The sequence below is a fragment of the Oncorhynchus nerka genome, linkage group LG8 (assembly GCF_034236695.1).
Source record: "Oncorhynchus nerka isolate Pitt River linkage group LG8, Oner_Uvic_2.0, whole genome shotgun sequence".
In the NCBI taxonomy this organism is placed as follows: Eukaryota; Metazoa; Chordata; class Actinopteri; order Salmoniformes; family Salmonidae; genus Oncorhynchus; species Oncorhynchus nerka.
Window position 1 is genome coordinate 34,593,898 of NC_088403.1, and position 22,207 is coordinate 34,616,104.

Sequence of the window (22,207 nt, forward strand, 5' to 3'; positions counted from 1 at the left end):
TAGTCCTGAGGCATGGTCCTAGGGCCCAGGTCCTCCGAGAGACATAAACTATTGCAGCATAAATACTGGAGGCTGAGACAGGAGGGGTCGGGAGACACTGTGTCCGACGATACCCCCGGACAGTGCCAAACAGGCAGGATATAAAATATGTGAAATAACATATATGGAATTATGTAGTAACCCAAACAGGTTTAAAGAAATCAAAATAGATTTTAGATTTTAGATTCTTCAAAGTAGCCACCCTTCTTGACAGGTTTGCACACTCTTGGCATTCTCTCAACCAGCTTCATGAGGAATGCTTTTCCAACAGTCTTGAAGGAGTTCCCACATGCTGAGAACTTGTTGGCTGCTTTTCCTTCACACGCGCAATACTGAAAGCGCAATTCACAGCATTTAACCATGGAAAGAGGTCTGGAAATATGGCTGAATATAAACAGTGTAGTTATTCCCTCCGCAAGGCACTCAAACAAGCAAAATGCCGGTACAGGGACAAGGTGGAGTCGCAATTCAACGGCTCAGACACGAGACGTATGTGGCACGGTCTACAGGAAATCACGGACTAGAAAAACAAAAACGGCCATGTCACGGACACCGATGTCTTGCTTCAAGACAAGCTAAACACCTTATTTGCCCATTTGAGGATAATACAGTGCCACCGTTGCAGCTCGCTAACAAAAACTGTGGTCCCCACCCCTCTCCTTCTCAGTGGCTGACATGAGTAAAATATTTAAACTTGTTAACCCTCGCAAGGCTGCTGGCCCAGACGGCACCCCTAGCCGCGTCCTCAGAGCATGCGCAGACCAGCTGGCTGGTGTGTTTACAGACATATTCAATCGCTCCCTATCCCAGTCTGCGTCCCCAAATGCTTCAAGATGGCTACCATTGTTCCTGTACCCAAGAAGGCAAAGATAACTGAACTAAATTACTAACACCCCGTAGCACTCACTTCTGTCATCATGAAGTGCTTTGAGAGGCTAGTCAAGGAATATCACCTCCATCTTACCGGCCACCCTAGACCCACTTCAGTTTGCATACCGCCCCAACAGGTCCACAGATGACGCAATCACACTGCACACTGCCCTATCCCATCTGGACAAAAATAATACCTATGTAAGAATGCTGTTTATTGACTACAGCTCAGCATTCAACCCATAGTACCCTCCAAGCTCATCATCAAGCAGGAGGTCCTGGGTCTCAACCACGCCTTGTGCATCTGGGTCCTGGACTTTCTGATGGGCTGCCACCAGGTCGTGAAGGTAGGAAACAACATCTCCACTTTGCAACACTGGGGCCCCACAAGGGTGTGTGTTCAGCCCTCTCCTGTACTCCTTGTTACCCACGACTGTGTGGCCATGCAGGCATCCAACTCAATAATCAAGTTTGCAGACGACACAACAGTGAAGGGCCTGAACACCAACGATGATGAGACAGCCTACAGGTGGGTGAGGGCACTCGAGTGTGGTGTCAGGAAAACAACCTCTCACTCAACGTCAACAAAAGGAGATGATTGTGGACTTCAGGAAACAGCAGAGGGAGCACCCCCCCTATCCACATCGAAGGGACAGCAGTGGAGAAGTTGGAGAGTTTTAACTTCCTCTGCGTACACATCACAGACAAATTGAAATGGTCCACCCACACAGACACTGTGGTGAAGAAGGCGCAACACCGCCTCTTCAAACTCAGGAGACTGAAGAAATTTGGCTTATCACCCAAAACCCGGACAAACTTTTACAGATGCAGAATCGAGAGCATCCTGTCGGGCTGTATCACAGCCTGGTACGGCAACTGCACCACTCTCAAACACAAGGCTCTCCAGAGGGTGGTGCGGTCTGCACAACGCATCTGCGGGGGCAAACTACCTGCCTTTCATGACACCTACAACACCCGATGTCACAGGAAGGCCAAAAAGCTCATCAAGGACAACAACCACCCGAGCCACTGCCTGTTCACCCAAAGCTGAGACCGAGAGATTGAAAAACAGCTTCGCTCAAGGCCATCAGACTGCTAAACAGAAATCATTAACTCCGAGAGGCTGCTGCTGACATTGTTACCCAATCACTGGACACTAATAAATGGATCACTAGTCACTTTAAACAATGCCACTTTAAATAATGCCACTTTAATAATGTTTACATATCTTATATTACTCATATCACATGTAAACTCAGCAAAAAAAGAAACATACCTTTTTCAGGACCCTGTCTTTCAACGATAATTCGTAAAAATCCAAATAACTTCAGACTTTCATTGTAAAGGGTTTTAACACTGTTTCCCATGCTTGTTCAATGAACCATAAACAATGAATGAACGTGCACCTGTAGAATGGTTAAGACACTAACCTCTTACAGACTGTAGACAATTAAGTTCACAGTTGGGAAAACTTAGGACACTAAAGAGGTCTTTCTACTGACTCTGAAAAACACAAAAAGAAAGGTGCCCACAGGGTCCTTGTTCATCTGCGTGAATGTGCCTTAGGCATGCTGCAAGGAGGCATGAGGACTGCAGATGTGGCCATGGCAATGAATTGCAATGTCCGTACTGTGAGGCACCTAAGACAGCGCTACAGGGAGGCAGGACGGACAGCTGATCACCCTCGCAGTGGCAGACCACGTGTAACAACACCTGCACAGGATTGGTACATCCGAACATCACACCTGCAGGACAGGTACAGTAAGGCAATAACTGCCGAGTTACATCAGGAACGCACAATCCCTCCATCAGACTGTCCGCAATAGGCTGAGAGAGGCTGGACTGAGGGCTTGTAGGCCTGTTGTAAGGCAGGTCCTCACCAGACGTCACCAGCAACAACGTCGCCTCTGGGCACAAACCCACGATCGCTGAACCAGACAGGACTGGCAAAAAGTGCTCTTAACTGACGAGTCGCAGTTTTGTCTCACCAGGGGTGATGGTTGGATTCGCGTTTATCATCAAAGGAATGAGCGTTACACCGAGGCCTGAACTCTGGAGCGGGATCAAGGTGGAGGGTCCGTCATGGTCTGGGGCGGTGTGTCACAGCATCATCGGACTAAGCTTGTAGCCATTGCAGGCAATCTCTACGCTGTGCATTACATGGAAGACATCCTCTTCCCTCATTTGGTAACCTTCCTGCAGGCTCCTTCCTGCAGGCTCCTGACATGACCCTCCAGCATGACAATTCCACCAGCCATACTGCTTGTTCTGTGTGTGATTTCCTGCAAGACCGGAATGTCAGTGTTCTGCCATGGCCAGCAAAGATCCTGGATCTCAATCCCATTGAGCACGTTTGAGACCTGTTGGATCGGAGGGTGAGGGCTAGGGCCATTCCCCCCAGAAATGTCTGGGAACTTGCAGGTGCCTTGGTGGAAGAGTGGGGTAACATCTCACAGCAAGAACTGGCAAATCTGGTGCAGTCCATGAGGAGGAGATGCACTGCAGTACTTAATGCAGCTGGTGGCCACACCAGATACTGACTGTTAATTTTGACCCCCCCTTTATTCAGGGACACATTATTCCATTTCTGTTAGTCACATGTCTGTGGAACTTGTTCAGTTTATGTCTCAGTTGTTGAATCTTGTTATGTTCATACAAATATTTACGCATGTTAAGTTTGCTGAAAATAAACGCAGTTGACAGTGAGGCCGTTTCTTTTTTTTGCTGAGTTTGTCGCTCTAGTACGTCTTAGCACTGATGGTGTTTGGAACTGAAAACCACCTCATAATACCCAACAAGTCTCCATCTGGAGTTGAATCTGGGCCCAATGTATTTTAAATGAACAAGTCATTAGGCCAAACGATTCTTACATTTTCAATCGCTCCTATTGAATCTCAACCTAATCTGACAGACATTTTCTGAGGCTTTTGGGTGCTTCAGATTCCAATGAATTGCAGATGTTCGCCTATCCCTGACATTTGCTGCCCTTCTGTGGTAGGCTGCATGAAAAACAACTACAGACAGTCCTCGCACTCCAGCAACGGCTCCGCCACTGACACATGCCATTTAAGGACCGTGATTAGCTGTAATCTTCTCTCGCTAAATTGCCGCTGAGACACTCACTCCAGGCTGACTAACGGCTGTCCTTAACCTATTTCAAAGTCTGGTCTGTCTCTGTCCAAGTGCTACGGCCTTTTGAATTGGCTGGCAGTATGTGAATGTTGTTCTGTGGTGCTTTGATAACTGGTGAGATCAGTGCATACTGTATCAGTCTGTCTCCGACCTGGGAAAATAATGCTTTTAGTAACCATGACGGCTAACAGAGGTGGGCTCGGTCCTCTGTCCTTATCCCCGCCATGCTGTGTGTGTGTGTGTGTGTGTGTGTGTGTGTGTGTGTGTACTGTGTTTGAGTATGTGTCTCTCTAGGCGTGTGTGTACCATGGGGTCCTGTAGTAAAATGCCCAGAGGGCAAGCAGTAATCATGGGGTGAGGCTAATGTCAGAGCGGCATCAAAGACCCTTAACTGGATACGTACGTTAACCCACTCTGACATCTAGGGCATGTTGACTCCTGCGTCCCTCTCGTTCAGTTTTTCCACTCCGACTGTTGCCTGCATTTGCATAGCCATGCGGAAAAGAAAGCTCAACGAATGTGCTTACCCATCCGAGAAGGAAGAACAGTGAGTGGAAGAACCTGAACTGTGTGCTTTCTGTGGTTGTAAAGGAATTATAACCACGGATGTATGCTTTGTGCGTGCCCGTGCGTGTTAGTGTGCCTTCATTTCCCTTCGCGGTTCTGCCTAGACTTCAGTGTTGTTTTTCTGTTTTCAGAGCTCCATGGAGTCTCCTAACCTGGAGTTTGAGTATGGGGACACAGACAGCCTGACCACTGAACTCTCAGGTAAGGTCTTTAAACCCTAACCCAGCGGTCACCAACCATAGACCCTGGGCAGCTACCGGGCGGGCTTTTGTTCCAACTGCAAAACACCTTATTCAACTAATTGTCAAGTCCAGTTGTTTAGTTGAAACAGTTGCTGGAGCAAAATTGTGCAAGGCTACCACTGTAGCTTTCCAGGAGAATTGGTGATCACTGCTGTTCAAGTATACCCACAAGGGATATGCTCTGTCTTTATGTTCTGTTCATAACCAGAAGCTAGTCACTGCAACAAAATGTGCTACTGTGTAGTACAGTGCTGCACTGTCAGGAGCTACATTTGATTTAATGCAAGATCATAGTTTTCCGTTGTTGAATGCAGCTGCTTTGGTTAGGTAGCTAGTCCCGCTGAGACATTAGCTTACACAAACACTACAGTTGCTCTCTTGTGACTGTTCCTCAGGCTGCAGTGACTGTTGACATTTAACTACTGTATACTCGCTGAAGAAGGATTAGTCAGTGATGTCATCAATCTAATAAAAACACTCTACAGAAAGGATAACTGGGAGCCAAAATGTGAGTGACTTAATGAAACAGTTGGCTTATATTTATTTTAATTTTTGATTTACCTTTTAATTAACTAGGCAAGTCTGTTAAGAACAAATTCTTAATTACAATGACAGCCTACCCTGGCCAAACCTGGACGATGCTGGGCCAATTGTGCGCCGCCCTATGCGACTCCCAATCACGGCCGTATGTGATACAGCCTGGATTCTAACCAGGGACTGTAGTGGCACCTCTTGCACTGAGATGCAGTGCCTTAGACCGCTGCACCACTCGGGAGCCCATAAATTATAATCTATGCAATTTAGCAGATACTTTTATCCAAAGCGACCTAGTCACATTGCGTCCCAGGAATCAAACCCACCATCCTGGCACTGTAAGTGCCATGCTTTACCGACTGAGCCATACAGGGCTTCCACTACAGTATACCCCGCGATGTCTTTCATGACCTCTGTTGAATCCTTCAGTACAGTACTATATGTCATCCTGTCTGTCTGATGGTTCTCCTGTTTGTCCACAGAGATCTACAGTTACACGGAGGAGCCCGAGTTCGCCCTCAACAGGGACTACTTTGAGGAGGATTTCAGGAGCCATGGTACTGTTACCTTCCTGTCTGTCAGTGGCGGTCATCATTTGTGTGTGCGTTCATTTTTTTTCTAAAGCAGTGAGTGTGTCAAACGGCTTTCTGACTCACCTTGAACACACTGTTTGTTTGCATACCCTCTGTGTTTGCCTGTTATTCTAGTGTTTACGGAGAGAGAGATGGATAGATAGAAAGAGAGAGCGTATGTAGAAGTGTAATGGAATGGATTCCCGCCCTGGTAATCGTCTTCAGAAAGAAAGTCTGATAGAGAGAGGGTGTGAAAGAGGGAGAAGGGATAGAGGGTTGAAGGAGCTGATTAATTGACCGCTCCCAGGTGTAACGTTTCCCTTTTTCTGTGAGTGGTTCAGAGGGAGAGAAGGAACTGTTCTGCACAGTGGGGTGTGTGTCTGATTGCTTGTTCTAACCTGACACTTTCAGCTAGAGGTTTTGGGAGTAGGTGACACACACACACAGGAACACACACATCTTGCCAAACTCTGCTCTGCAGCCGCTGTCTCTCTTAGCGCCACGACAAACCAAGCTGCCTTATCTATGCGCTGCAAAACCACAGCTAAACAGCCGTAGCCGACTGCTGTGACCAACTGTTCCGTATCATGAGCATTGTTATTATACAGCCGGTCGATTCCGTTTCATCTCCTAATGTGAATCATATTGACCGGATGAATTGGACCGTGTCCATTTTGCTGATCTAATCTCCATACTCATTCAACCCCTCTCATATTCGCTGAAACTCTGCCCAGTTCGTTGCTGTACTGTCAAACGTGGTTGTGAACTTACTCCGCTTAGGAAGTTAGCGAAGTAAGCGGAGTAAGGAAGGTTCATAATGAGTCATAATACATAATGTGTAGCTCCAGACATTCAGGTCCACAAAGGGCAACTTTGTTGCAGCACATTACATGACTTAAGAGCGCTAGGTCTTGTCCTTCCCTACTCTGTTTCCCTAAAGCCAATAGGAATGAATGGGTGGATCAGTGGAAAGCTTGGCTGTCTTGTCTGTGCTGCAGAGAGAGATAGGAGATGTGCTGTCACTCTGTATCTGGGTTTAAAATATGTCAAACGGTGACGGGGCCCCTCATCAATGTTTTAACACATCTGCCAGACTGCCACTCTCCATCACTGCTAAATCTGTTATGCACCCATGTCCTCTGCGTCGCTACTCTCCACGCACTTTTATCATAATGACCATTATCAGAGCACTTATCAGAGCATTAAAAGTTACATGGGATGAACTTTATACAGGGGAAGTTTTGTCAGAGTTAAAGTGCTTTCAGCAAGTATTCATACCCCTTCACGTTTTCCAAATGTTGTGTTACAGCCTGAATTTAAAATGGATTAAAAGTAGATTTTTGTGCCACAGTCCTACACACAATACGCCATGTCAGTGGAATTGTGTTTTTAGACTTTTTTTGACAAATTAATTAAAAATGAAAAGCTGAAATGTCTTGAGTCAAGTATTCAACCCTTTTATTATGGCCTAAATATGTTCAGGAGTAAACATTTGCTTTACATGTCACAAGTTCTTTCAGGCCCAGCAGTGAATTTCAAACACAGATTCAACCACAAAGACTAGGGAGGTTTTCTAATGCCTCACAAGAAGGTCACCTATTGGTAAAAAAATATATATATTATATATATATATATATATATATATTTTTTTTTTTAAAGCAGACATTGAATATCCCTTTGAGCATGGTGATGTTATTAATTACACTTTGGATGATGCACCCAGTCTGCAAAAATACAGGCCTCCTTCCTAACTTAGTTGCCGGAGAGGAAGGAAACCACTCAAGAATTTAACCATGAGGCCAATGGTAACTTTAAAACAGTTAGAGATTAAAGGCTGTGTGATAAGAGAGAACTGAGGATGGATGAACACATCACTGAGTACCACTCTTCATATTTTCAAGCGTGGTGGTGGCTGCATCATGTTATGGATATGCTTGTCAAGGACTAGAGTTTTTTTGGGAGGGGGGGGGGTTGTAAAGAAACGGAATAATAATCCCAGAGTAAAACTTGATTCAGTCTACTTTCCACTGGACACTGGGAGACGAATTCACCGTTCAGCAATAACCTAAAACATAAGGTCAAATATATACTGGAGTTAGTCACCAAGACGACATTTAATGTCCCTGAGTGGCCTTGTTACAGTTTAGACCTAAAGCAACTTGAAAGTCTATGGCAAGACTGGTTGTCTTGCAATGATCAACAACCAACATGACAGAGCTTGAAAAATAAATAATAATGTGCAAATATTGTACAATCTAGGTATGCAAAGATCTTAGAGACTTACCCGGAAAGACTCAGTTATGTAAATGTGATATTTCTGTATTTCACTTTCGATACGTTTGCAAAATGTTAAAAAAAAATGTTTTCACTTTGTCACTATGACGCAGTGTGTGTAGATGGGTAAAAATAATTATTTAATACATTTTGGATTCAGGCTGTAACACAACAAAGTGTGGAATAAGTATGAATACTTTCTGGAGGCACTACATGTCAGAATATGTCTACTAAAAGAGGGGAACTGACTCGCTATTTCAATTCCATTGATCATGATGTCCTACAAGAATCCCAAGAGTTGAGGTAAAAAAAATAAAGGTCAGAAACATTCCTATTTATACACTCTTCTTCACTTTTACACTCTTCTTCACTTCTAGGCTATCGCTCATAGCCTAGAAGTCAAAGGTGATGTTGCCTTGATGTTGGATCCTGGCATTCTTTTCTCTTTAGTGAGCGTTCACAGTGGGGTGATCAGTGATCAGTGGGTGTACTGCTATACCTGGCCAGGGCTGAAATAGCCTGCTGTGAGCTGAAGCCAGGTCACTTTGACTCTGAGACCACTAGCTGCTCCTGGGTCAGTGTAAGTTTAATGACCAGAGCTGATCCCAGCCAATCTTTTTCACGTGTGAAAAGGGGAGAGAGGGGGGAGAGAGAGCAGACAAAGAAAAGAGACAGCGAGAATAGAGAAGAAATGAGGTAGAGTGAGAGAATGGGAGAAGTAAGTGAATGGATGGAGTGAGCGAGAATAAGAGAGCGACAGACGTACAAGCTCAGAGTCACAAGGTCACACAAAGTCACCAAGACTCACCTGGTCTCTCACTCTGTCCCTGTCTCTCTGCAGTGCGGGGGAGGTGGATTGAGCTGGGTCAGGAGCAGCAGAAGGGCTATGTGATGAGACTACTAGATGCTCTGGAGGTCACTGACCGGGACAAGAGGCTGAAGGTGGCCCGGGCCATCCTCTACCTGGCACAGGGTAATCATCATCACCGTCCCTGCACACTTCAAGATCATTTGCTTTGGCTGTAGCATATTTTGACATGCGTCGAAGAGATTAAGGGGATATTTAAATATTTCCTGTGCGATTTCTCTGACCAACATTTTCTCATGAAACAGAGGACATGTACAGTATATATGCTCGAGTCCTTCAGAGTCCGTTGAGAGCGTTGTGTGGTGAGTGAGCATCTGTTGAAGCCTGCGTGTGGCATTCCCCAGGGGTGTTTGACGAGTGTGACACGGACGCAGACGTGATCCACTGGTCTCGCCACAACGTGTTCCTGCTGTATGACATGGGCATCTTCACCGCTCTCCTGGAGCTGCTGAGCATGGAGATGGAGTGAGTAGGACAACATTACTACAGTCGCTCCGTAACGCTGCCGCAGCAGCCGCAATGTCTCGTAATTACTGTATTATTGTGTTTCTCAACAAGCGTTAGCACCACTGTGGTTAGCGCTTACCTCCTCTGTGATTCACGGTCCAATGCAGCTGTTTGTTTTTTATCTCAATATCAAATCATTTACACGGTGACAATTAAGTACCTTAATATTATTGTTTCCGATTTAAAATGGTCAAAAGGAACCAAAAATAGTTTCTTAGCAAAGGACAATTTCTCAAGCAAGAATTTTGCTAGGACTGTCTGGGAGAAGTCTGAGTGGGGAGGGGAAAATTGAAAACTAGCTGTTATTGGCAGAGAGGTTTGGAAATCTTTCTTAGTGGTTTATTAACTAATATACTGCCTGGTGATGTCACCACTAAATTCCATCCCAACCAAAACAAGCTGAAAATTCAGGCAGCCTATTTCAACAACTCTTACACTAAAAGGGCATCATCATTTTATTTTTTTATTTCACAGTATTATTCCAACCTCATAGGTTGGAAATGTATATAAAACACAGGAAAATCACGTGTTTGACTGCACTGGGCCTTTAATGCTACAGGGATGGTACACAGTAGCATTTACTCTCATTAGTTGTTAGCTGGAGTTGGAGAAAGAGATACAGTAAGAGAAAGATATGAGGAAAGAGAGAGCTTCCCAAAGTTGTCAAGTTGGCTGGATGTCCTTTGGGTGGTGGACCATTCTTGATACACAGGCTTGGAAAAACCAAGCAGCGTTGCAGTTCTTGACATAAACCGGTGCGCCTGTCACCTACTACCATACCCCGTTCAAAGGCGTTTAAATATTTTATCTTGCCCGTTCACCCTCTGAATGGTACACATACACAATCCATGTCTCAATTGTCCCAAGGCTTAAAAATCATTATTTAACCTGTCTCCTCCCATTCATCTACACTGATTTGAATTGGATATAACGGGTGACTTCAATAAGGGATCATAGCGCTCACCTGGATTCATCTGGTCAGTCTATGTCATGGAAAGACCAGGTGTTCATAATGTTTTGTACACTCCGTACAATTTCAGGTGGGCTTTTCAAACAGCTCTTAGACAAAAAGGGCATCACATAAGCGTACCCACTGTTCCTCTCTCCTCCGGAGTCATCTCCTCTGTGTCCTTCCTGCCTGAGGTCCCTCCTCTCCCTAATGGCAGATCTACTGCTGCCCTAGTACTTTAGGTCTCTACCACCCGCAGCCATTGACTAATCTGCCTAGTTGAAATGCCGTAGGTAGTTGCTGGTAGAGATGGTGCTGATTTTGGTATTTTATTAGGATCACCATTAGCTGTTGCAAAAGCAGCAGCTACTCTTCCTGGGGTCCAACACAAAACATGAAACATAATACAGAATGACATACAGAACATCATTAGACGAGAACAGCTCAAGGACAGAATTACATACATGTTTAAAAAGTCACACGTAGCCTACATATCAATACACACAAACTATCTAGGTCAAATAGAGGAGAGGCGTGTTGCTTTATCTGTTTTTGGAAACCAGGTCTGCTGTTTATTTGAGCAATATGAGATGGAAGGAAGTTCCATGCAATAAGGATATAATACTGTACGTTCTCTTGAATTTGTTCTGGATTTGGGGACTATGAAAAGACCCCTGGTGGCATGTCTGGTGGGATAAGTGTGTGTGTCAGAGCTGTGTGTAAGTTGACTATGCGAACAATTTGGGATTTTCAACGCATTAATGTTTCTTATAAAAAGAAGTGATGCAGTCAGTCTCAACTCTTAGCCAAGAGAGACTGGCATGTATAGTATTAATATTAGCCCTCTAATTACAATTAAGAGCAAAACGTGTCACTCTGTTCTGGGCCAGCTGCAGTTTAAATAGGTCTTTCCTTGCAGCACTGGACCACACGGACTGGACATTAATCAAGATTAGACAAAACTAGAGCCTGCAGAACTTGCTTTTTGGAGTGTGGTGTCAAAAAAGCAGAGCTTCTCTTTATTACGGCTAACCTCTCCCCATCTTTGCAACCATTGAATTGATATGTTTTGACCATAACAGTTTACAATCTAAGGTAACGCGAAGTAATTTAGTCTCCTCAACTTGTTCAACAGCCACACCATTCATTACCAGATTCATCTGAGGTCTAGCACTTATTGAATGATTTGTACCAAATACAATGCTCTAAGTTTTAGAGATGTTCAGGACCAATTTATTACTGGCCACCCATTCCAAAACAGACGGCAACTGTTAAGGGTTTCAGTGACTTCATTAGCTGTGGTTGCTGATGCATACAGTGGGGCAAAAACGTATTTAGTCAGCCACCAATTGTGAGCTGTCAAAGGACACCAGAAACAAAATTGTAGACCTGCCCCAGGCTGGGAAGACTGAATCTGCAATAGGTAAGCAGCTTGGTTTGAAGAAATCAACTGTGGGAGCAATTATTAGGAAATGGAAGACATACAAGACCACTGATAATCTCCCTCGATCTGGGGCTCCACGCAAGATCTCAACCCGTGTGGTCAAAATGATCACAAGAACGGTGAGCAAAAATGGGGGAACCTAGTGAATGACCTGCAGAGAGCTGGGACCAAAGTAACAAAGCCTACCATCAGTAACACACTACGCCGCCAGGGACTCAAATCCTGCAGTGCCAGACGTGTCCAGGCCCATCTGAAGTTTGTTAGAGAGCATTTGGATGATCCAGAAGAAGATTGGGAGAATGTCAGATGAAACCAAAATATAACTTTTTGGTAAAAACTCAACTCGTCGTGTTTGGAGGACAGAGAATGCTGAGTTGCATCCAAAGAACACCATACCTACTGTGAAGCATGGGGGTGGAAACATCATGCTTTGGGGCTGTTTTTCTTTTAGGTGGGAGAACTTGCACAATTGGTGGCTGACTAAATACTTTTTTGCCCCACTGTATGTAAACTTCCGACTTCAACTGTACATGCACACGCACATTCACAGACCAGCAGAGAGAGACACACACACACACACACACACACACACACACACACACACACACACACACACACACACACACACACACATACATTCACCAGAAATGTTAATTCATGAATACACCATTCTCTCTCTCTCTTCCTTTCTACCTCCCACTTCCATTCCTCTTCACCTCAGCGTAGGATATGAGGCACCTGCTGGCTCTTAGTGAGGGGGATAAGAGCAGAGAGAACAGGGTGAGAGCAGAGAGAAAGAGACAGATCACCGGCCTCTGATTCACACTTCAAATAGCTCACTGGCGAGGCGGCAAAGCCTTCAAGGCTTTGTTTCCTTCCTTTTTAGTCTTTGTGCTCCTCTGTCTGCTCCTGCCGCCTTTAGTCTTGGTCTCTTATCAACCTCTGATTCTACACCTTAGCCTTAGCAGGCAAGCAGCCGCCTCCTATTACTCTGTAGCACCTGTTAAGCTGCTGAGCAAACACACAGGACATTTTCTCTGTCTGTATTTCTCCTCTGCTATTTATCCTGCCTGCACTGGTGTTCATTCTCAGTTGTGATAATGCTGTGTTTTCACTTCAACTTAAATAGAATCAGTCACATGCATCGTAAACAACAGGTATGGACTAACAGTTGAATGTTTACTTATGGGCCCTTCCAAACAATGCAGAAGGAGGAAAAAAATTGAGAAATAATAAAAAAGTAATACACAATAATAATAATAATAATAATAATAATAATAATAATAATAATAATACAAGTAATGAGTAACCATAACGTGGCTATATACAGTCGTGGCCAAAGGTTTTGAGAATGACACAAATATTAATTTCCAAAAAGTTTGCTGCTTCAGTGTCTTTTATATACTTTTGTCAGATGTTACTATGAAATCTGAAGTATAATTACAAACATTTCATAAGTGTCAAAGGCTTTTATTGACAATTACTTGAAGTTGATGCAAAGAGTCAATATTTGCAGTGTTGACGCTTCTTTTTCAAGACTTCTGCAATCTGCCCATGCTGTCAATTAACTTCTGGGCCACATCCTGACTGATGGCAGCCCATTCTTGCATAATCAATGCTTGGAGTTTGTCAGAATTTGTGGGGTTTTGTTTTGTCCACCTGCCTCTTGAGGATTGACCACAAATTCTCAATGGGATTAAGGTCTGGGGAGTTTCCTGGCCATGGACCCAAAATATCGATATTTGTTCCCCGAGCCACTTAGTTATCACTTTTGCCTTATGGCAAGGTGCTCCATCATGCTGGAAAAGGCATTGTTCATCACCAAACTGTTCCTGGATGGTTGGGAGAAGTTGCTCTCGGAGGATGTGTTGGTACCATTCTTTATTAATGGCTGTGTTCTTAGGCAAAATTGTGAGTGAACCCACTCCCTTGGCTGAGAAGCAACCCCACACATGAATGGTCTCAGGATGCTTTACTGTTGGCATGACACAGGACTGATGGTAGGGCTCACCTTGTCTTCTCCGGACAAGCTTTTTTCCGGATGCCCCAAACGATCGGAAAGGTGATTCATCAGAGAAAATGACTTTACCCCAGTCCTCAGCAGTCCAATCCCTGTACCTTTTTGCAGAATATCAGTCTGTCCCTGATGTTTTTCCTGGAGAGAAGTGGCTTCTTTGCGGCCCTTCTTGACACCAGGCCATCCTCCAAAAGACTTCACCTCACTGTGCGTGCAGATGCACTGACACCTGCCTGCTGCCATTCCTGAGCAAGCTATGTACTGGTGGTGCCCCGATCCCGCAGCTGAATCAACTTTCGGAGACGGTCCTGGTGCTTGCTGGACTCTCTTGGGTGCCTTGAAGCCTTCTTCACAATAATTGAACCGCTCTCCTTGAAGTTCTTGATGATCGAATGAATAGTTGATTTAGGTGCAATCTTACTGGCAGCAATATCCTTGCCTGTGAAGCCCTTTTTGTGCAAAGCAATGATGACTGCACGTGTGTCCTTGCAGGTAACCATGATTGACAGAGGAAGAACAATGATTCCAAGCACCACCCTCCTTTTGAAGCTTCCAGTCTGTTATTCGAACTCAATCAACATGACAGAGTGACCTCCAGTCAACACTTGTCAACACATGTCAGCTGGTCTTTTTGTGGCAGGGCTGAAATGCAGTGGAAATGTTTTTTGAAAGATTCAGATCATTTGCATGGCAAAGAGGGACTTTGCAATTAATTTCAATTAATCTGATCACTCTTTATAACATTCTGGAGTATATGCAAATTGCCATCATACAAACTGAGGCAGCAGACTTTGTGAAAATGTATATTTGTGTCATTCTCAACTTTTGGCTACGACTTTACAAGGGGTACCAAGTCAATGTGCAGGGGTACGAGGTAATTGAGGTAGATATGTAAATATAACAAGGAATAAAAAGTGACAGACCGTAAAAGCAGTGTATGTGGTGAGTCAGAAAAAAGTATGCAAAAAGGGTCAATGCAGATAGTCCAGGTAGCTATTTGGTTAACTATTTAGCCGTGTTATGGCTTGGGGGCAGAAGCAATTCAAGGGCCTGTTGGTTCCAGACTTGATGCATCGGTACCCCTTGCCATGCGGTAGCAGAGAGAACAGTAAATGACTTGCGTGGCTGGAGTCTGCCAATTTTTAGGGCCTTCCTCTGACACCGCCAGGTATAGAGGTCCTGGATGGCAGGGAGCTTGACCCCAGTCATATACTGGGCTGAACGCACTACCCTCTGTAGCGCCTTGCGGTCGGATGCCAAGCAGTTGCCATACCAAGTGGTGATGCAGCCAGTCAAGATGCTCTCAATGGTACAGCTGTATAACGTTTTCAGGATCTGAGGGCCCATGCCAAATCTTTTAAGCCTCCTGAGAGGGAAGAGGTGTTGTCGTGCCCTCTTCACGACTGTGTTGGTGTGTTTGGACCATGATAGATCCTTAGTGATGTGGACACTGAGGAACTTGAAGCTCTTGATTTGCTCCGCTGCAGCCCCCGTTGATGTGAATGGGGGCGTGCTCGGTCCTCCTTTTCCTGCAGTCCCTGATCAGCTCCTTTTATCTTGCTGATGTTGAGGGAGAGGTTGTTGTCCTGGCATCACACTGCCAGCTCTCTGACCTCCTCCCTATAGGCTGTCTCATCGTCGTCTGTGATCAGGCCTACCACTGTCATGTCGTTGGCAAACTTAGAATTTTGAGCGGCCACACAGTTGTGGGTGAACAGGGTGTACAGGAGGGGACTAAGCTTGCACCCCAGAGGGGCCCCCGTTTTGAGGGTCAACGTGTCAGATGTGTTGTTGCCTACCTTCACCACCTGGAAGTGTCCCATCAGGAAGTCCAGGATCCAGTTGCAGAGGGAGGTGTTCAGTTCCATTGTCCTTAGCTTAGTGATGATCGGTCCCGTGTGGCTTAGTTGGTAAAACATGGTGCTTGGTAACACCAGGGTTGTGGGTTCAAATCCCATGGGGGACCAGTACGGAAAATATGAAAACGTATGCACTCACTACTGTTGGTTGCTTTTGATAAGAGCGTCTGCTAAATTACAGAAATGTAACAAATTATGAGCTTGGAGGGCACTATGGTGTTGAACCACATTCTCACGTAGGTGTTCCTTTTGTCCAAGTAGGAAAGGTCAGTGTGGAGTGCAATAGAGATTGCGTCATCTGTGGATCTGTTAGGGCGGTATGCGAATTGGAGTGGGTCCAGGGTGTCTGGGATGATGGTGTTGATGTGAGCCATGACCAGCCTTTCAAAGCATTTCACGGCTACAGAGTGCTACGAGGCGATAGTAATTTAGACAGGTTACCTTGGCGTTCTTGGGCACAATAACTATGGTGGTCTGCTTAAAGCATGTAGGTATTACAGACTGCGTCAGGAAGAAGTTTAAAATGTCAGTGACGACACTTGCCAGCTGGTCAGTGCATGCTCAGAGTACGTGTCCTGGTAATCCGTCTGGCACTTGTGGCCTTGTGAATTTTAACCTGTTTAAAGGTCTTACTCACATCAGCTACGGAGAGGAGGATCACACAGTTGTCTGGAACAGCTGGTGTTCTCACATATGGTTCAGTGTTGCCTCAAAGTGAGCATATAAGGCATTTAGCTTGTCTGGTAGTCTCACGTCACTGGGCAGCTCACAGCTGGGTTTCCCTTTCCTGTGATAGTTTGCAAGCCCTGCCTCATTCGATCTTAGTCCTGTTTTGACACTTCGCCTGTTTGATTGTTCATTGGAGGCCGTAGCGGGATTTCTTACAACTGTCTGGGTTAGTGTCCCGCTCCTTGAAAGTGTCAGCTCTAGCTTTTAGCTCAGTGCAGATGTTGACTGTAAACCATGGCTTCTGGTTGGGATATGTACGTACCGTCACTGTGGGGACGTCGTCGTCGTCGATGCACTTATTAATGAAGCCGGTGGCTGATGTGATGAACTCCGAAAATGCCATCAGATGAGTCCCGGAACAAATTCCAGTCTGTGCTAGTGAAACAGTTCTGTAGCTTAGCATTTGCTTCATCCGTCACTGGTACTTCCTGTTTTGAGTTTTTTATTGTAAGCAGGAATCAGGAGGATAGAGTCAGATTTGCAAAATGGAGGGTGAGGTAGAGCTTTGTATTTGTCTCTTTGTGTGGAGTAAAGGTGATCTAGATTTTTTTTCTCCTATAGTTGTACAGGTGACATGCTGGTAAAAATGGATTTGAGTTTTCCTGCATTAAGATCACCAGCACTATGAGCGCCGCTGTAGTGGCTGCGTAGGTGCGGCAGAGAAGTCAGGCGCAGGAGAGCGAAAATGGATTTACAACGGTGTCGTTTAATATCCATAAACCACCGTCAACAGAACAATACAATACATGGGTCGAACAAAACACAGTACATACCAGCATACCGTGCAGAAGCACTACAAGAAACAATTACCGACAAGGACATGAGGGGGATCAGAGGGTTAAATACACAACATGTAATTGATGGAATTGGAACCAGGTGTGATGGAAGACGAGACAAAAACCAATGGAGAATGAAAAGTGAATCCGCGATGGCTGGAAGGTCGGTGACTTCGAACGCCACCCGAAAAAGGAGAGGGACCAACTTCGGCGGAAGTCGTGACATCCGCCTCTGGATGAGCATTTACTTGTTGACTTATGGATCTATACAGCTCATAGAGTTTGGTTTTAGTGCCAATATTAGAGATTGTTGTTAACAAAGACCGTTCTGTCCTGCTGATGCATAGAAAAGGCACCTAGATTGAGTCACTTTATCAAGGGGAAAACATTGGAACCGTTTCAAATGTTTACCACAGTATCCTTAACATGCCAATATTTTATTTTGATCATCTTAGGAACTCATGGCAGGTTGAATTAGAGGTGCAGGTATCAGAGGAGAACTGGGGGAACATATGGAAAACACTATATAAAGCCACTGCATGTAACCGAACAAGGGTTACATGTAGTTTCTATTCAAAGTACTAAATTTAAAAAATTGTGAGCCCTGATGAAAAGGAATAGCAGCTACGTGTTAGAGGCAGTGTGGACAAATAGGTACTTTATCTCACATTTTGGCTAAATCCAGTCTTTTTGGTCTGAAATTCTCCATGTTATTCAGGACATCACAGGTATTACTATTCAACAAGACCCATGTCATCTCCTTCTAGGTATTGTTCCTGTGGATACACTCCAATCCTCTCCACTTAAATTGATAGATCATCTTTTAGCATCAGAAAAGAAATGTGTAACAAAATGCTGGAAGAATGAACACGCACCCTCAGATATGTGGTTAGGCCTATGCGGGGTACATGCTGACATGGAGAGAATTACATCAATCTTGCAACAGAGGCCGCATAGGTATGAAGGTGTCTGATCAGAGTTCCTGACATATCGTACCACCACCCTTCTGTAATTTATGGGCTTTTTGTTTGTTTTTTGTGTGGCTTAATCCAAATTGTGTACTTATTCAGACTCTTTAAAATATTTGCTCTACGCAGCCAAAATGTACCCTTAATATGTGAATGTAACTATGCTCCTTAGTAAAGGACGCAAAGATAAGTTGTGTATGTATGGTACATTTTTCTTTATGTGCTCTTTAATACAAATGAATGTACACAAAAAGAAAGCCACCTAGATTCATGTCATCCATGTCCTTGTTCAGCCAAGTTTCCGAGATGCATATTAGTTCTTCAGGTCCCATTGTTCTCCAGCGATTTGTACATTTGCCAATAGAATCAAATCAAATCAAAGTTTGTGTCACGTGCGCCGAATACAACGGGTGTAGACGTTACAGTCAACTGCTTACTTACAGGCTCAAACCAATAATGCAAAAAAAGGTGTTCGGGGGAACAGAGGTTGGAGGCGGTTTATCAGGGTGCCGGCACATCGGCCTCTTTTATCGCAGTCTCTTTCTCTTCCGAGTGTCTGGGATAAGGGCCTGGCCTGGGGTGAGCAGTATGTCATGAGCCGCCGACTCGTTGAAGTAGGAATCTTCATCCAAATCGAGGTTACTGATCGCTGTTCTGATGTCCGGAAGCTCTTTTCGGTCATAGGAAACGATTGCGGAAAACATTATGTACAAAAACAAATAAGATCTGTGCATAAAACGGCCACTATACATTCCATCGACATTCTAGTCTTAGTCACTGCAGTTAGAGGTAATGAGAACTTCCTGACCCCGTGACCTGACCAGGTCCTAGACATTAGCGATATCTCTAGTCTGTTGTGTTTAGCTGTGGTGTGGTATGATTTGTACTGTATGTATGCTAAACTGCTTCTGTGTTCTCCTTTGCAGTAACAACCAAGTCTGCAGCAGCGCAGTGAGGAAACCTGCGATCTCTCTGGCGGACAGCACAGAACTCAGGTGAGCATCCTTCTACCGCACAAGTTTTTACAGCAGTCCCCCAATCAGCCAAGCCACGGTCTTCAACCCTACTCCTTCAGCAACCACTTGACATGTCACCACCCCCAGCCCAGAGTCCAAAGTACCAGTTCAGCCCAGACTCTAAAGTACCAGTGTACCAGTGTCAATCCCTCACTGACTTCTATAGACTGATAATGACCTGTTCCTCCCATCCCATCTCTACCACTCTGTCTAGGCAGCTCTGTGTGCCTACCCCAGTAATGATCTGCTATGAGAACCAGATCTGTCTTGATGTCAATCAATCAATCAAATGTATTTATAAAGCCATTTGTACATCAGCAGATGTCACGAAGTGCTATACAGAAACCCAGCCTAAAACCCCAAACAGCAAGCAATGCAAGCAAGCATGGTGGCTAGGAAAAACTCCCTAGAAAGGCAGGAACCTAGGAAGAAACCTAGAGAGGAACCAGAATCTGAGGGGTGGCCAGTCCTCTTCTGGCTGTTCCAGGTGGAGATTATAAGAGTACATGGCCATTTAAGGCCAGATTGTTCTTTTAAAATGTTCAAACATTCATAGATGACCAGCAGGGTATAATAATAATCAGTGGTTGTAGAGGATTCAACAGGTCCGTACCTCAAGAGGGTCAGTTTGCTTTTCATAGCAGAGCATTCAGAGGTCGAGACAGCAGGTGCGGTAGATGGAGAGAGAGTCAAAAACAGCAGGTCCGGGACAAGGTAGCATTTCCGGTGAACAGGTCAGGGTTCCCTAGCCACAGGCAGAACAGTTGAAACTGGAGCAGTGGAATGACTAGGTGGACTGGGGACGGCCAGGTTGTCCTGAGGCAAGATCCTCTGGGAGAGGAGGGAGAGAGAGCGATTTAGAGGGAGCATACTTAAATGTACACAGGACATCTAAGTACATTTAAGTTCTCCACAGGAGAATTATACCAGATATAACAGACTGACCCTAGCCCTAGGTACTGGAGACTGAGACAGGTGGGTCGGGGGACACTGGCCCACGTCCGACGATAGCCCTGGACAGGGCCAACCCCATCCACTTTGACAAAGCACAGCCCCCACAACACTAGAGGGATATCAACAGACCACCAACTTACTACCCTGAGACAAGGCTGAGTATAGCCCACGAAGATCTCCTCTTGGGTCAGAGGCAGAGAATCCCAGTGGAAAGAGGGGAGTCGGCCAGGCACATACATCAAGGGTGGTTCGTCTCTCCAGTACCTTGCTGTTGACCTTCACACCCCTGGGCCAGACTACACTCAATCATATGACCTACTGAAGAGATGAGACTTCAGTAATAACTTAAAGGTTGAGACTGAGTCTGCGTCTCTCACATGGCTAGGCAGACCATTACATAAAAATTGAGCTCATTTGGAGAAAGACCTGCCTCCAGCTGTTTGCTTAGAAATTCTAGGGACAATAAGGTGGGAAGCCAAATAACACGTCCTAATAGCTTGTAGAAAATGGAGGCCATTATGGCTTGTTTTCCATCTAGATCAAGGCGTTAATGCACAGGACACTGCCTCGCTAATCTTGTATAATTACTGTAGGGTTATTTAGGCTGATTCATTAGCTAGGCAAGTGCATATGGAAAGGTGTGCAGCAATATTAAGTATGCGCACACACACATTTACAGATTCACGCATACAAACTACACATAGGCAGACATACTGTATGCACAAGCACACATCGTTACGTTTTTGGAGTGGAGAGCTGTTCTACCTTGGTAGCTTACAGACTATTTGTCTTGATGCATGCATGCATTCTGACCTCTGACCTCTCGTGTTCCACTAGGGTCTTGCTAAGCATCATGTACCTGATGGTGGAGACCATCCGTCTGCAGACAGAGGATGACAGGCCAGAGTGGAGAACTACCAGAGAGGCCTTCAAGACTGAACTGGGTTTGTGTTTGTGTGTGTGCAGTGTAAGACTTTTCTTACATTTCAACAGTAAAACACGGTGAAATACACAGTGAAATACCTTAAATGTGTTTTACAGAATTAATTATGGTGCATTGTGGGTTAATGTTGTAAGTGGGGAAAGAGTCTCTAGCTCATTAACATACTGTATGTTAATGTATGCCTTCTAAGAGGCTATATTTGTTGCACAGGTGAGTGAGAATGCTGTACTCCCCCAGAATACAGTAATATACTGTATATGAGGAATTCTTCAAACCTTGTCCTGTAAATCTCCAGTAATTTACTGGCCAATTGCTGCCAGTAATTGACTGTAATTCAGAAAACAGTACCATACTGTATTTTTGGAGCGCCAAAAACCTTTTGACCACTAGTGGATGCATGCTATTGTTGTGTCTTTTTAAGAGGCTATATTTGTTGCGCCCTTTTAGTGAGAATGCTGTACGAATTGAACTGATATGTGGTAGTGGTTCCCTAACAATGAAATGTATATAGGGAACAGATCAGCGTTAGCCTGGCTGACGGTGACCCACGTGACGACACAGCTCGAGAGCTGTTGTCTGCTAGACTAGATCAGAGTGGTAGTGAGTCTTTAATGGTTGAATATGTAACCATGTCCATTTGATTCGTTTTGCCCTGTAATCACGGACCGTTTGGAAGCCTTTGATTAGGCCTCTAGAAGTGCAAGTGGTATAAAGCACCTAGTATTCATTAATATGCTGTAATATACAAATGCCTGGCAGCCAACCTTCTTGCTCCAATCCCTTGTAATTACAGTAAAATGCTACAATAATGACTTTCTTACAGTTTATTAGTCACCTTTTACAGTATTGTACTGTGTTTAATTTCTTTGACATTAGTAATTTAAATACAGGAAGCTGGCATCAAGTTGCCCTGAATATCTCAGTAATGTATTGACACTATCCAGTAA

General features: G+C 44.8%; 1 protein-coding gene across 3 annotated transcripts in view; it reads left to right on the forward strand.

The window, feature by feature from the left end:
* LOC115133186 (striatin-interacting protein 1 homolog) overlaps nt 1-22,207 on the forward strand; it is a 36,937-nt gene that overhangs the window by 3,312 nt on the left and 11,418 nt on the right. The window contains exons 1-7 of one of the 3 annotated variants that reach the window (XM_029666164.2): nt 4,418-4,588; nt 4,740-4,809; nt 5,867-5,941; nt 9,072-9,203; nt 9,443-9,563; nt 19,274-19,342; nt 21,155-21,261. In XM_029666164.2, the coding sequence (XP_029522024.2) occupies nt 4,559-4,588; nt 4,740-4,809; nt 5,867-5,941; nt 9,072-9,203; nt 9,443-9,563; nt 19,274-19,342; nt 21,155-21,261 (604 nt within the window). In that variant the 5' untranslated portion in view covers nt 4,418-4,558. Of the gene's footprint in view, nt 1-4,417; nt 4,589-4,739; nt 4,810-5,866; nt 5,942-9,071; nt 9,204-9,442; nt 9,564-19,273; nt 19,343-21,154; nt 21,262-22,207 lie in introns of those variants that run through there. The other 2 variants (XM_029666166.2, XM_029666165.2) reach the window with 2 other exon arrangements.